General features: G+C 42.3%; 2 protein-coding genes and 1 non-coding gene across 4 annotated transcripts in view; 2 read left to right on the top strand and 1 right to left on the bottom strand.

Annotated features, from left to right (window-relative positions):
• The window catches only part of HEXA (hexosaminidase subunit alpha), a 38961-nt gene extending 29502 nt beyond the window's left edge, over positions 1-9459 (bottom strand). Inside the window, exon 1 of the mRNA XM_060097040.1 lies at positions 8872-9459. Within this exon, the coding sequence (XP_059953023.1) occupies positions 8872-9235 (364 nt within the window). The 5' untranslated portion in view covers positions 9236-9459. The remainder of the gene's footprint in view (positions 1-8871) is intronic.
• Positions 9252-14259, top strand: part of TMEM202 (transmembrane protein 202) — a 41208-nt gene continuing 36200 nt past the window's right edge. For both annotated transcript variants that reach the window (XR_009531791.1, XR_009531790.1), the window contains exons 1-2: positions 9252-9527; positions 11676-11746. The gene's annotated coding sequence lies outside the window, so the exon portion shown is untranslated. The remainder of the gene's footprint in view (positions 9528-11675; positions 11747-14259) is intronic.
• Positions 13478-13550, top strand: TRNAW-CCA (transfer RNA tryptophan (anticodon CCA)). The gene has a single exon. It is a non-coding gene; the product is annotated as a tRNA-Trp (tRNA).

Here is a 14259-nt window from a genome sequence, read left to right as displayed (position 1 = left end):
AATGAAGTGGAGATAGGCAACCTTCCAGAAAAAGAATTCAGAATAATGATGATCCAGGAACTCTGAAAAAGAATGGAGGCAAAGATCGAGAAGATGCAAGAAATGCTTAATAAAGACCTAGAAGAATTAAAGAACAAACAAACAGAGATAAGCAATACAATAACTGAAATGAAAAATACACTAGAAGGAATCAATAGCAGAATAAGTGAGGCAGAAGAATGGATAAGTGACCTGGAAGACAGAATGGTGGAATTCACTACCGTGGAACAGAATAAAGAAAAAAGAATGAAAAAAAATGAAGACAGCCTAAGAGACCTCTGGGACAACATTATACGCAAAAACATTCACATTATAGGGGTCCCAGAAGGAGAAGAGAGAGAGAAAGGGCCCAAAAAAATATTTGAAGAGATTATAGTTGAAAACTCCCCTAACATGGGAAAGGAAATAGCCACCCAAGTCCAGGAAGCACAGACAGTCCCAGGCAGGATAAACCAAAGGAGAAACATGCCAAGACACATAGTAATCAAAGTGACAAAAATTAAAGACAAAGAAAAATTATCCAAAGCAACAAGGGAAAAACAACAAATAACATACAGAGGAACTCCCATAAGGTTAACAGCTGATTTCTCAGCAGAAACTCTACAAGCCAGAAGGGAGTGGCACGATGTATTTAAAGTGATGAAAGGGAAGAACCTACAACCAAGATTACATTACTGAGCAAGGATCTCATTCAGATTCCATGGAGAAATAAAAAGCTTTACAGACAAGCAAAAGCTAAGAGAATTCAGCACCACCAAACCAGCTCTACAACAAATGCTAAAGGAACTTCTCTAAGTGGGAAACACAAGAGAAGAAAAGACCTACAAAAACAAACCCAAAACAATTAAGAAAATGCTCATAGAAACATACATATTGATAATTGCCTTAAATGTGAATGGATTAAATGCTCCAACCAAAAGACAAAGGCTCGCTGAATGGATACAAAAACAAGACCCATATATATGCTGTCTACAAGAGACTGACTTCAGACCTAGGGATACATACAGACTGAAAGTGAGGGGATGGAAAAAGATATTCCATGTAAATGGAAATCAAAAGAAAGCTGGAGGCACTTCCCTGGTGGCACAGTGGTTAAGAATCCACCTGCCGGGGCTTCCCTGGTGGTACAGTGGTTGAGAGTCTGCCTGCCAATGCAGGGGACACCGGTTCGAGCCCTGGTCTGGGAAGATCCACATGCCGTGGAGCAACTAGGCCCGTGAGCCACAACTACTGAGCCTGCGCATCTGGAGCTTGTGCTCTGCAACAAGAGCGTCCACGACAGTGAGAGGCCCGTGCACTGCGATGAAGAGTAGCCTCCGCTTGCTGCAACTAGAGAAAGTCCATGCACAGAAATGAAGACCCAACACAGCCATAAATAAATAAATAAATAGATAAAATTTAAAAAAAGAAAAAGAATCTGCCTGCCAATGAAGGGGACATGGGTTTGAGGCCTGGCCTGGGAAGATCCCACATGCCACGGAGCAACTAAGCCCATGCTCCACAACTACTGAGCCTGCGCTCTACAGCCCGCGAGACACAGCTACTGAGCCTGCATGCCACAACTACTGAAGCCCGTGCGCCTAGAGCCCATGCTCCACAACAAGAGAAGCCACCGCAATGAGAAGCCCGCACACCACAACTAAGAGTAGCCCCTGCTTGCTGCAACCAGAGAAAAGCCTGTGCACAACAACAAAGACCCAATGCAGTCAAAATATAAAAATAAATAAATCCAAAAAAAAGAAGCTGGAGTAGCAATACTCATATGAGATAAAATAGACTTTAAAATAAAGAATGTTACAAGAGAAAAGGAAGAACACTACGTAGTGATCAAGGGATCAATCTGAGAAGAAGATCTAACAATCATAAATATATATGCACCCAACACAGGAGCACCTCAATACATAAGGCAACTGCTAAAAGCTATAAAAGAGGAAATCGATAGTAACACGATAATAGTGGGGGACTTTAACACCTCACTTACACCAACGGATAGATGATCCAAACAAAATTAATAAGAAAACACAAGCTTTAAATGACACACTAGACCAGATAGATTTAATTGATATTTATAGGACACTCCATCCAAAAACAGCAGATTACACTTTCTTCTCAAGTGCACATGGAACATTCTCCAGGATAGATCACATCTTGGGTCACAAATCAAGCCTCAGTAAATTAAAGAAAACTGAAATCATATCAAACATATTTTCTGACCACAATGCTTTGAGATTAGAAATCAGTTACAGGGAAAAAAACTTAAAAAACACAAACACATGGAGGCTAAACAATACGTTACTAAATAACCAAGACATCACTGAAGAAATCAAAAAATACCTAGAAACAAATGACAATGAAAACACAATGATCCAAAACCTATGGGATGCAGCAAAAGCAGTTCTAAGAAGGAAGTTTATAGCTATACAAGCCTACCTCAAGAAACAAGAAAAATCTCAAATAAACAATCTAACCTTACACCTAAAGGAACTAGAGAAAGAAAAACAGACAAAACCCAAAGTTAGCAGAAGGAAAGAAATCATAAAGATCAGAGCAGAAATAAATGAAATAGAAACAAAGAAAACAATAGCAAAGATCAATAAAACTACAAGCTGGTTCTTTGAGAAGATAAACAAAATTGATAAACCATTAGCCAGACTCATCAAGAGGGAAAGGACTCAAATCAATAAAATTAAAAATGAAAAAGGAGAGGGGCTTCCCTGGTGGCGCAGTGGTTGAGAGTCCGCCTGCCGATGCAGGGGACACAGGTTCGTGCTCTGGTCCGGAAAGATCCCACATGCTGTGGAGCGGCTGGGCCCATGAGCCACGGCCTTTGAGCCTGTGCATCCGGAGCCTGTGCTCTGCAACGGAAGAGGCCACAACAGTGAGAGGCCCACATACCGCAAAAAAAAAAAAAAAAAAAAAAAAAGAAAAAGAAATTACAACGGACACCGTAGAAATACAAAGCACCCTAAGGGACTACTACAGGCAACTCTATGCCAATAAAATGGACAACCTGGAAGAAATGGACAAATTCTTCGCAAGGTATAACCTTCTAAGACCAGGAAGAAATAGAAAATAAGAACAGACCAATTACAAGTAATGAAATTGAAACTGTGATTAAAAATCTTCCAACAAAGAAAAGTCCAGAATAAGGTGGCTTCACAGGTGAATTCTACCAAACATTTAGAGAAGACCTAACACCCATCCTTCTCAAAGTCTTCCAAAAAATTGCAGAGGAAGGAACACTCTCAAACTCATTCTTTGAGGCCACCATCACCCTGATACCAAAACCAGACAAAGATACCACAAAAAAAGAAAATTACAGACTAATATCACTGATGAATATAGATGTAGAAATCCTCAACAAAATACTAGCAAACAGAATCCAACAACACATTAAAAGGATCATACACCATGATCAAATGGGATTTATCCCAGGGATGCAAGGATTCTTCAGTATAGGCAAATCAATCAATGTGATACACTATATTAACAAATTGAAGAATAAAAACCATATGATCATCTCAATAGATGCCGAAAAAGCTTTTGACAAAATTCAACAACCATTTATGATAAAAACTTTTCAGAAAGTGGGCAGAGAGGCAACCTACCACAACATAATAAAGGCCATATACGACACACCCACAGCAAACATCATTCTCAATGGTGAAAAACTGAAAGCATTTCCTCAAAGATGAGGAACAAGGGGCTTCCCTGGTGGCGCAGTGGTTGAGAATCCGCCTGCCGATGCAGGGGACACGGGTTCGTGCCCCGGTCTGGGAGGATTCCACATGCCGCGGAGCAGCTAGGCCCGTGAGCCATGGCCGCTGAGCCTGCGCGTCCGGAGCCTGTGCTCCGCAATGGGAGAGGCCACAACAGTGAGAGGCCCGCGTACCGCAAAAAAAAAAAGATGAGGAACAAGACAAGGATGTCCACTCTCGCCACTTTTTTCAACATGGTTTTGGAAGTCCTAGCCATGGCAATCAGAGAAGAAAAAGAAATAAAAGAATACAAACTGGAAAAGAAGAAGTAAAACTGTCACTGTTTGCAGATGACATGATACTATACATAGAGAATCCTAAAGATGCCACCAGAAAACTACTAGAGCTTATCAGTGAATCTGGTAAAGTTGCAGGATACAAAATAAATGCACAGAAACCTCTTGCATTCCTATACACTAACAATGAAAGATCAGAAAGAGAAATTAAGGAAATAATCCCACTCACCATTGCAACAAAAAGAATAAAATAACTAGGAATAAACCTACCTAAAGAGGTAAAAGACCTGTACTCTGAAAACTATAAGACACTGATGAAAGAAATCAAAGATGACACAAACAGATGGAAAGATATACCATGTTCTTGGATTGGAAGAATCAACATTGTGAAAATGACTAGTCTACCCAAAGCAATCTACAGATTCAATGCAATCCCTATCAAATTACCAATGGCATTTTTTACAGAACTAGAACAAAAAATCTTAAAATTTATATGGAGAAACAAAAGACCCCAAATAGCCAAAGCAGTCTTGAGGGAAAAAAACGGAGCTGGAGGAATCAGACTCCCTGACTTCAGACTATACTACAAAGCTACAGTAATCAAGACAATATGGTACTGGCACAAAAACAAATATAGATCAATGGAACAGGATAGAAAGCGCAGAGATAAACCCACACACCTATGGTTGACTAATCTGTGACAAAGGAGGCAAGGATATACAATGGAGAAAAGACAGTCTCTTCAATAAGTGGTGCTGGGAAAACTGGACAGCTACATGTAAAAGAATGAAATTAGAACACTCCCTAACACCATGCACAAAAATAAACTCAAAATGGATTAGAGACCTAAATGAAAGACTGGACAGTATAAAACTCCTAGAGGAAAACACAGGAAGAACATTCTTTGACATAAATCCCAGCAAGATCTTTTTTGATCCACCTCTTAGAGTAATGGAAATAAAAACAAAAATAAACAAATGGGACCTAATGAAACTTAAAAGCTTTTGCAAAGGAAACTACAAACAAGGCGAAAAGACAACCCTCAGAATGGGAGAAAATATTTGCAAACGAATCAATGGACAAAGGATTAATCTCCAAAATATATAAACAGCTCATGCAGCTCAATATTAAAAAAAAAAAAAAAAACAACCCAATCCAAAAATGGGCAGAAGACCTAAATAGACATTTCTCCAAAGAAGACACACAGATGGCCAAGAAGCACATGAAAAGCTGCTCAACATCACTAATTATTAGAGAAATGCAAATCAAAACTACAGTGAGGTATCTATCACCTCACACCAGTTAGAATGGGCATCATCAGAAAATCTACAAACAACAAATGCTGGAGAGGGTGTGGAGAAAAGGGAACCCTCTTGCACTGTTGGTGGGAATGTAAATTGATACAGCCATTATGGAGAACAGTATGGAGGTTCCTTAAAAAACTAAAAATAGAATTACCATATGACACAGCAATCCCACTATTGGGCATATACCCAGAGAAAACCATAATTCAAAAAGACACATGCGGGCCTCCCTGGTGGCGCAAGTGGTTAAGAGTCCGCCTGCCGATGCAGGGGATACGGGTTCGTGCCCCGGTCTGGGAGGATCCCGTATGCCGCGGAGCGGCTGGGCCCGTGAGCCATGGCCGCTGGGCCTGCGCGTCCGGAGCCTGTGCTCCGCAACCGGAGAGGCCACAACAGTGAGAGGCCCACATACCGCAAAAAAAAAGAAAAAAAAAAAAAAAAAAAAGACACATGCACCCCAATGTTCATTGCAGCACTATTTACAATAGCCAGGTCATGGAAGCAACCCAAATGCCCATCGACAGACGAATGGATAAAGATAATGTGGTACATATATACAGTGGAATATTACTCAGTCATAAAAAGGAATGAAATTGGGTCATTTGTAGAGATGTGGATGGATCTAGAGACTGTCATAGAGAGTGAAATAAGTCAGAAAAACAAATATCGTATATTAACGCATATATGTGGAACCTAGAAAAATGGTACAGATGAACCGGTTTGCAGGGCAGAAATAGAGACACAGATGTAGAGAACAAACATATGGACACCAAGGGGGGAAAGTGGCGGGGGGTTGGGGTGGGGTGTGATGAATTGGGAGATTGGGATTGACATGTATACACTGATGTGTATAAAATGGATAACTAATAAGAACCTGCTGTATAAAAAATAAATTAAATAAAATTCAAATATTAAAAAAAAAAGAAAGAAAGACACTGGCCCAAAGCCTACAAGGAAGGAAGTTATCTGGAGGAGAAGCTTTAGCTAAATTTTAACTTGCATATGTTGTTTTCTTTACTAAAATCAACCCCATAGGGAAATATACTACAGTTTGGGCTTTGTTGATGTTGTTTTCCTCCATAGATTCTTCCTTCTTTTTGCAGAAATAGGATTATGGCTCAAGTCATTTGAAAGACTCTCCCGGAACCTGTATTCCAAAGGGAAGACTCCATAAGAGGAACATCAGAGAAACAAGTTACTTGTCTATCTTTGGTAATGTTCATCCAAAACACCTTTCATTAGGTCAGTGGATAAGACCCCTCAACTAATAGAGCAAATTCATTTACAGGGAGGTAATAAATTGAAATAAACATTTTATTTCGTTTCTTATCTGTCTCTAAATCTGTTTCATTAGGGAATTTACAGCACACAATTGTCACATAACCTCCCTATTTCTCTTTTCTTGATTCAACTCTAGTCCTATAGCAATGCAGGTAAAGACTTAATTTTTAGAAGTATATGAATTATTCTAATTTATATAATACTAGTACACACTCCAATTACCTTTTAAGCCTTTTATTTTAAAGTATAGTTGATTTACAATGTTGTGTTAGTTTCTGGTGTATAGCAAAGTGATTCAGTTATACATATATATCGATACATATATTCTTTTTCATATTCTTTTCCATTATGGTTTATTACAGGATATTGAATGTAGTTCCCTGTGTCTGCTAAGCATTTTAAACGCACTGTATCCTTTTGCTTCATATTTCCCAGTTAGACTGCAAAGCTTGGGACTGGGTCATATATTTTTCCTGTAACCACTGAGTGCCCAGCACTGGAATAGGCACATACCAAACCACCAATTAGGTGACAGATTTAAGTCAGTCCCTAACTTTTCCATACCAAAATAAACATATTCTGAGTGCCAGTTTTATGTGAAGCATTCTATTACTTGTCATGAAGGATTCAGAGAAGTATGTGATCGACCATGGTCACAAGAGCATACCTTTTATCCTCCTTGGCCTAATGCATCTTACCAGTGAAGAACTACCTTTGATGCTATTTCTTTCCCTAAATCATCTGTCACACTCTAAGTGCCATTTTTTTCATTAAATACTTTTAATTCTACATATCAAATGACAACATTTTTTAAACATCTTTTTAAAAATTAATTAATTAATTAATTAATTATATTTCTTAGCTGCATTGGGTCTTCATTGCTGCGTGCAGCCTTTCTCTAGTTGTGGTGAGCATAGGCTAATCTTCCTTGTGATGCGCAGGCTTCTCGTTGCGGTGGATTCTCTTGTTGCGGAGCACAGGCTCTAGGCACGCAGGCTTCAGCAGTTGTGGCACGCAGGCTCAGTAGTTGTGGCTCGTGGGCTCTGGAGCACAGGCTCAGTAGTTGTGGCGCACGGGCTTAGTTGCTCCGCGGCATGTGGGATCTTCCTGGACCAGGGCTCAAACCCATATCCCCTGCATTGGCAGGTGGATTCTTAACCACTGCACCACCAGGGAAGTCCCTCATATGACAACTTTTGAAAGTAATTTAAGCATACTTGAAATGCCAGAAAAAAATGACACTACCATATGGCTCAACCATAAATATGGCTTCCCTCCATAAACACCTATACCTCATAACCAGAGAATTAGATTCCAGGAGAGTTTCAAGAAAATTCTAAATTTTAAGCCCATAAGCTAGAATTTTATTTCTTTGCATTGCTGACTCTATTCATGACTCTACTCTTCTATTTGCTGTGAAATAATCATCCTCAAACACAATTTTCAGCAGCTGCCTTAAAGAAAACTGCCAGCCCCTGATATTTCAGATGAAACCCATATCCAAAGCACTCCCGACTCTTCATTTCAATCTCACACTCGCCCCAACCTCACCCCTCCCCAGCCCCCCCACCCTCATTACACACACCAGCCAAGAACTTTGAGCTCAATCATAACCCTTTGTGCTTCTGCTTAAGCCTGCCTTCCTTCCTTGAATACCATCCTTTCCGTCCTGGCCAATTTCTGTACATCCACCACCTCACTTTAAGTGGCTGCTCAAAACACATTTCCTTATGCAAGTGTTCTATGATTTTTCTCACAGTTTAAACATTTACCTAATATGTTATGTGTCAGATACTTTTATGTAATTTTGCTTCTCACTCTTGTCTTAACCAATTTTGAGTGTCAGCTCTGGTCTCCTCTCCCCAGCCCTGGTCACAGCCTCACTAGGACCCTGGACACTTGAACACGGTCAGATGTCTACTGGTATTTTCAGTCATTTGCTATCCTGAATGAACTGTAGTCCTAAAGCAGACAATTTTGGTGAAATACATAGCCCGAGGGCAGGATTCCGGATAAGCCCTGGCCGCAGAAGTCAGCTCAGTGAAGAAGTGAATGGAGGTGGGGGACTAATCCTTGGGGAGGCTGACAGGACAGCTGGAGAAAAAGGGCAGGTGGAAGTGGAGGCTAGAGGACTGGGATAGACCAGAGGGTTGGTCAAAAGCCAAAGGAAGGGCGTTTCAGGAGGTTTGGGGGAGTTGTCCTAAGGAAGGCCCTCTCGGAGCCCGGGAACGAGACGGGGCAGGTCCAACTCACCCGTGGGTTGGGGAAAGTGGAAGGACACGGAACCGAAGAGCAGGTGATGGTAGCGTTGGAAGGCATCGTCGAGGACGGAGCAGCCTACCTGCGCGGCCGAACTGACGTGGTACTGGAACTGGAAGCTGTGCGGGAAGACGGTGTAGCGCCGCTCGGAGGTTTGGATGTACTGGGGCCATGGCCACAGAGCCGTCGCCCGCCCAGCGAACGCTGCCGCCAGCAGTAGCGAAAACCAGAGCTTGGAGCCCGCCATGGCCCACCGGTCTCCTGTCTCCCAGCGGGCCGGGCCACGTGACACCCTGGTCAGGTGAGCCGCCCCCCGCGTGACAACGGGCGCGTCACGTGACCGGAGGCAGCTCTTCATCAGCGACGCCGAAGAACCGATTCCCCGCCCCTCCAGTCCCGGCGTGAGCCCGGAGCTCCTGTGGCGTGCAGTGGATGGTACGGGGCATCCGCGATGGTTCAGGTGCAGGCGGTTCACGGGCCTGGTGGAGCAGTAGCTAAATGCACCACCGCAGGTGCCAGTCCTGCGGTCATAGAACTATAAGCGCACCAGAGGGTAGAAGCCCCACGTGGGGAGGCCGAGTGGGCGAGCGAGAAAGGAAAGTTTCCCGAATCGTGAACACGGAATAAGAGATCGCGAGGCCTGCTGGGAGGTAAAGGACGTCACAGGCCCAGGGAACTTAAGAAACAAAAAAATGGAGGCTTAAAAGCACAGCTCCTTTTGTTGCTGTGGGTCAGAAAGGGGCTGGAATTAGGTAGTAAGAATGGCTCAGCTAGAGAGGGCATCATAAGATCACAAAAATGGGATCTACTTACGACTGGGGGAAAAAATGTGTACTTTCACAACAAGCTTGAGGCGTCCCATTTCCAGCCTCTGGTGTAGACTCTTCCTTTAATGGTTGATAATCTCCTAGTAACCGCCCCCAATTCCTCTCCTCGCAGACAAAACTCCGCGAACAGGTAGGTCCGGTACTTACTGAAAGCAGTAAGACATTGCTTGAACTTTGGGTGCAAGCTGGAGAATACCCAGAGATAAGATAGGTCTTATACCCAGAGGTAAGATAGGTCTTATACCCAGAGAGAAGTTCCGCAGGGGTTTACATAGGAAGTCCGAGAGTCAGGACTTCATTTTGTGGGCAATTGAGAATCAGCCCAAAGATTTGCATTTTAGAAATCTCATGTTGAATAGTCGGATGGATAAGAAACCAGTTAGGGAGAGCTTTTTTTTTTTTTTTTAAATTGGAGGTGGAAGATAAGACCTTGAACTATAGCAGTGGGAAAGGAAGAGAGCTGTAGATCCAGGAAATAGTGGATCTGCTCGGAAGCAGAGGGGTTAATACACGAGAGGCTTGAGGGCTGATCAGTGAGAACACAGTTACTTACTGAGTCAGGGACCCTGTCTTCCTTGCTCACCACTATATTATCAGAGCACAGTACCAGGAGAGGGAAGTAATTTACACAGAAGAGTCACAAAATGAAGGAACTGGACCCCAATAAGGAGACTGTAAAAATTATTAATGAAAATACTTAGAGATTATTGTCGAGAGAATATTCCAAACCTATTATTCCAGTTATCCTCTATCTGACAGTATATCAGACAATCAGAAAAGTAATGAATGACCATTAAAAGTTAAAAAAATCATCATAATACAAGTAAATTTTCAGAGCCCAGCATAGAAATAGTAGCAAAAATTAAAATTAAGTTATTTAACATTACAAACTCTTTAGATTTGTATATACACAACATTGCCATCAATTTTGACAGTAGATGAATAACAAAAATAATGACACAGATAATATATAGTATATAATATCTGGTTGTTTTCTCTGTTTTTCTGTTTACTAAAGACAACTTGTTAAATGAATAAAACATGATTTAATTTCCATATCTATAGCATCTAATAAAATTACATATCAGAAAAAGAATTCACTGTCAGACAATGTGTCCAGAATTTTGGTTCATAAAGTAGTGTCATCAGTGTAGAAGGAGAGAGGAGGGAATGACTAATTTTGCCTGGGGAAGTCTTTCAAAGAGGAAGTGGTTTGAGCTGGCTTCCAGAACATGAGTTGGCAGGGAAGGGGAGCATGGGCAGAGCATAGAGGTGTGGAAGAAGATGGCATATTGAGCATAGGGTTTTGGGGGATAGCAAGGCAAAAATGTGCCGTGATTATCTCACTTCTACCATATTCTCTTCTCCTTGGAATGCCTTTCCCACCTCCCACTCCCACCACTTACTTGAAGGTCTAAAGTTATATTTTACCACCCTGTAAATCTCTGACTTCTCACACCTGGGTAAGATCTCATAGCCCTCTGAGCTTATCTCCATCAGAGCACTTACCTCAATATTGTAATTGCCTGTCCATTTGTCTGTATCCCTTAAGTAAAAGTTCCTTAAGGGCAGGTTCTGTGTTCACTGTTGTATTCCTAGCCCTGGGCACAGTGTCTGGCACATAGAAGATTCTTAATAAAGACTTGTTAAATAAGTGAAAGGCCCAGAATATCTCTTTTCCTATTTAACATCTACTTATCCTTCAGGTCTTAGCCTAGACTAGACCAACAAGTATGTTGTGAATAGAGTACCAGTGTGCTGAGACAGTGACCACCCCCTCCCCTCAATCCTTGGGGTGGCCAGGCAGAGCCTGGGGTAGCTAGACATCCTGGTCAGTCATCTCCAGCCAAGAACAATCACCTGTGTGTGCTCTGATGTGAGAAACTTTGGGAAGCACTTAGACATCTCCTCTAGGATGTTTCTTTATGGCACCCTCATTGCAGCCTCTTTACTTGTCCATGTTCTCCACAGACGACATGCTGAATGAGTGGTATCTTTTCCACAGTTGTATCCTTACTGCCTGAGCCAAGAATCTGCACATAGTAAGTGTTCAGCAAGTATTTGTTGAATGAATGAGGAAGCATTTGTATTAAATTTTGAAAGAATTTCATTGTGTAGAGGAAAGAGCAATCCATGGAGAAGGACTGCAGTCTAGAAAGAAAACTCCATCTAAGTTGTTCACTTTAAGATCCCCAGGTTCTGGAACAGCACCTGGCACATCATAGTCATTTAATGGATATTTTTGAATGAATAGAATGAAATGGCAAATGAACCTAGGCAGAGATCTCTGAAGAATCTGGTGTGATACCAGGGATGTGAGCAATTCTGTTTTACTAGAACCAATAGTGCATAAAGAGAAATACGGATAAAAATAATTTTAGAAAAAGTAAGTTGAAGCTGGATAATGAAGTAAGGAAAGGAGGAAATTATTGATCAAGGTACTGTGTACTAGATACATGTTATCTTCTTTATTTCTCACAACTGTGTGAAATTGTGTATCATCTACATTTTACAGATGAGGAAGCAGGCTCTGACAATTAAAATAACTTGACCAAGGCCCCATAGATAGTTGTCAGAACCAGTATTTGGACCCAGGTCTTCTATGCCAAAATCTGTTGCTTTTACATCTATCATACTTCCTTGAAAGCTAGGCTGAAGATTGTATTGGGCTTTTACTCTTGAGTCTATGGGAAGCTAGAGAAATTTCTTTAGCTGCAGAGTGACAAGACCAGAGCTGAAATTTGCTAAGATTAATCCGTTAACATATATAGGAGGAATCAAATGGGGAAAGCCATGTGCAGGTAGATTGGGGCTGAGGCTTAGGTTGAAGCTGAGGCTGAGCCTGTTGGCTCAGAGCTCTCTAAAACAACCTGACCATTCTCACATGCTATGGGGCTCAGGAAATGCAGGCCCCAATTCACCTGAGATCAATGGCTTCATTTTTCCTCTTCCACATCGGCTAGCCAGACCAGTGAGACTTAAGCTTTGTTCAATTTGTCAAAGTTTACAGAAGTGGAGATGGCCCAAATTATCTATGGTCCCTGACTCTCTTTAGACCCATCCCAATTCACATGGAGCCATCCCTACCTCTGCTGTACCCTGTTACCTCCAGCTCCTCCCATGCTGTTTCCAGAATTACAGAATGCTACCCAATGTACCACTACTAAACATGTACAGCATTCCTTGGGGATACTAAAAATATTTCTGTGTCCAGTTTGTCTTTTTTTTTTTTGAGCCTTATCCCCTCTTCTCTCCTATTTAGTCATATAACTATTCTAGTTATCTTTTCAGGCTTACTCCCTAATTCTTTTTTTTTTTTGGTTGCGCTGGGTCTTAGTTGCAGCAGGCAGCCTCCTTACTTGTGGCTTGCGGGCTCCTTAGTTGCAGCTCGCTGGCTCCTTAGTTGCAGCAGGTGGGCTCCTTAGTTGCAGCTTGTGGACTCCTTAGTTGTGGCATGCAAACTCTTAGTTGCGGCATGCATGTGGGATCTAGTTCCCTGACTAGGGATCGAATCCAGACCCCCTACTTTGAGAGCGTGGAGTCTTAACCACTGCGCCACCAGGGAAGTCCCTCCCTAACTAATTCTTAACAACTTTCCCTAACTCTAGACATACATTTCTTGCAATAACTGGCCTTGTCCTATATCTATCCAATCCTAGCCTACACATAGACTTTAAAAAAATTGCCTGGATATTTACACAGGTGGTTTTCTATGGTCAGAAAATTAGAAAAACTAAAGCCCTGAGGGAACTTTCAGTAGATCTGATTGGACTTCCCTGGTGGTCCAGTGGTTAAGACTCCGTGCTTCCAATGCAGGGGGCTCAGGTTCAATCCCTGGTCAGGGAACTAAGATCCTGCATGCCACGCAGCATGGCCAAAAAATTTTTAAAAAACAGGTCTGAGCAAAAGGAGATACAGTGGGAAAGAGGGATATGGGTCAAATGCAGTAATGTTTCAGATATAAAATGACAGAACTCAGCAACTAACTGGGTGAAGTAGGGATGGGGACAAGGGAAAGAGGAGAGAAATAGATGTACCAGTCTGGTTTCCCGAGGGAATCATGGTGCCATTAACTGAATACAAAAGGAAGAGCCAGGGGGCCTCCCTGGTGGCGCAAGTGGTTAAGAGTCCGCCTGCCGATGCAGGGGATACGGGTTCGTGCCCCGGTCTGGGAGGATCCCATATGCCGCGGAGCGGCTGGGCCCGTGAGCCATGGCCGCTGGGCCTGCGCATCCGGAGCCTGTGCTCCGCAACGGGAGAGGCCACAACAGTGAGAGGCCCACATACCGCAAAAAGAAAAAAAAAAAAAAAAAGGAAGAGCCAGTTTCGGAAAAAAAGATAATGAGCTCTGAGACATGCTGCTTTGGAGGAGACAGAAGGACAGCGAGTTGGAATGTCCAGCAGGGCCAAGGAAATACAGGCTGGGAGCTCAAAAGAGAGCTCTGGGGATCATCTGCTCAAAGATGACAGTTGAGATCATATGAAATAGTCAAGGGAAAAAGGAAGGAAGGCTAAAAATTAGGAGGAAAAAGGACTTTGGTGAGAGAGAAGTTTG

This window comes from Mesoplodon densirostris, chromosome 4 (genome assembly GCF_025265405.1).
Source record: "Mesoplodon densirostris isolate mMesDen1 chromosome 4, mMesDen1 primary haplotype, whole genome shotgun sequence".
In the NCBI taxonomy this organism is placed as follows: Eukaryota; Metazoa; Chordata; class Mammalia; order Artiodactyla; family Ziphiidae; genus Mesoplodon; species Mesoplodon densirostris.
This window is presented reverse-complemented; position numbering and strand designations above follow the sequence as displayed.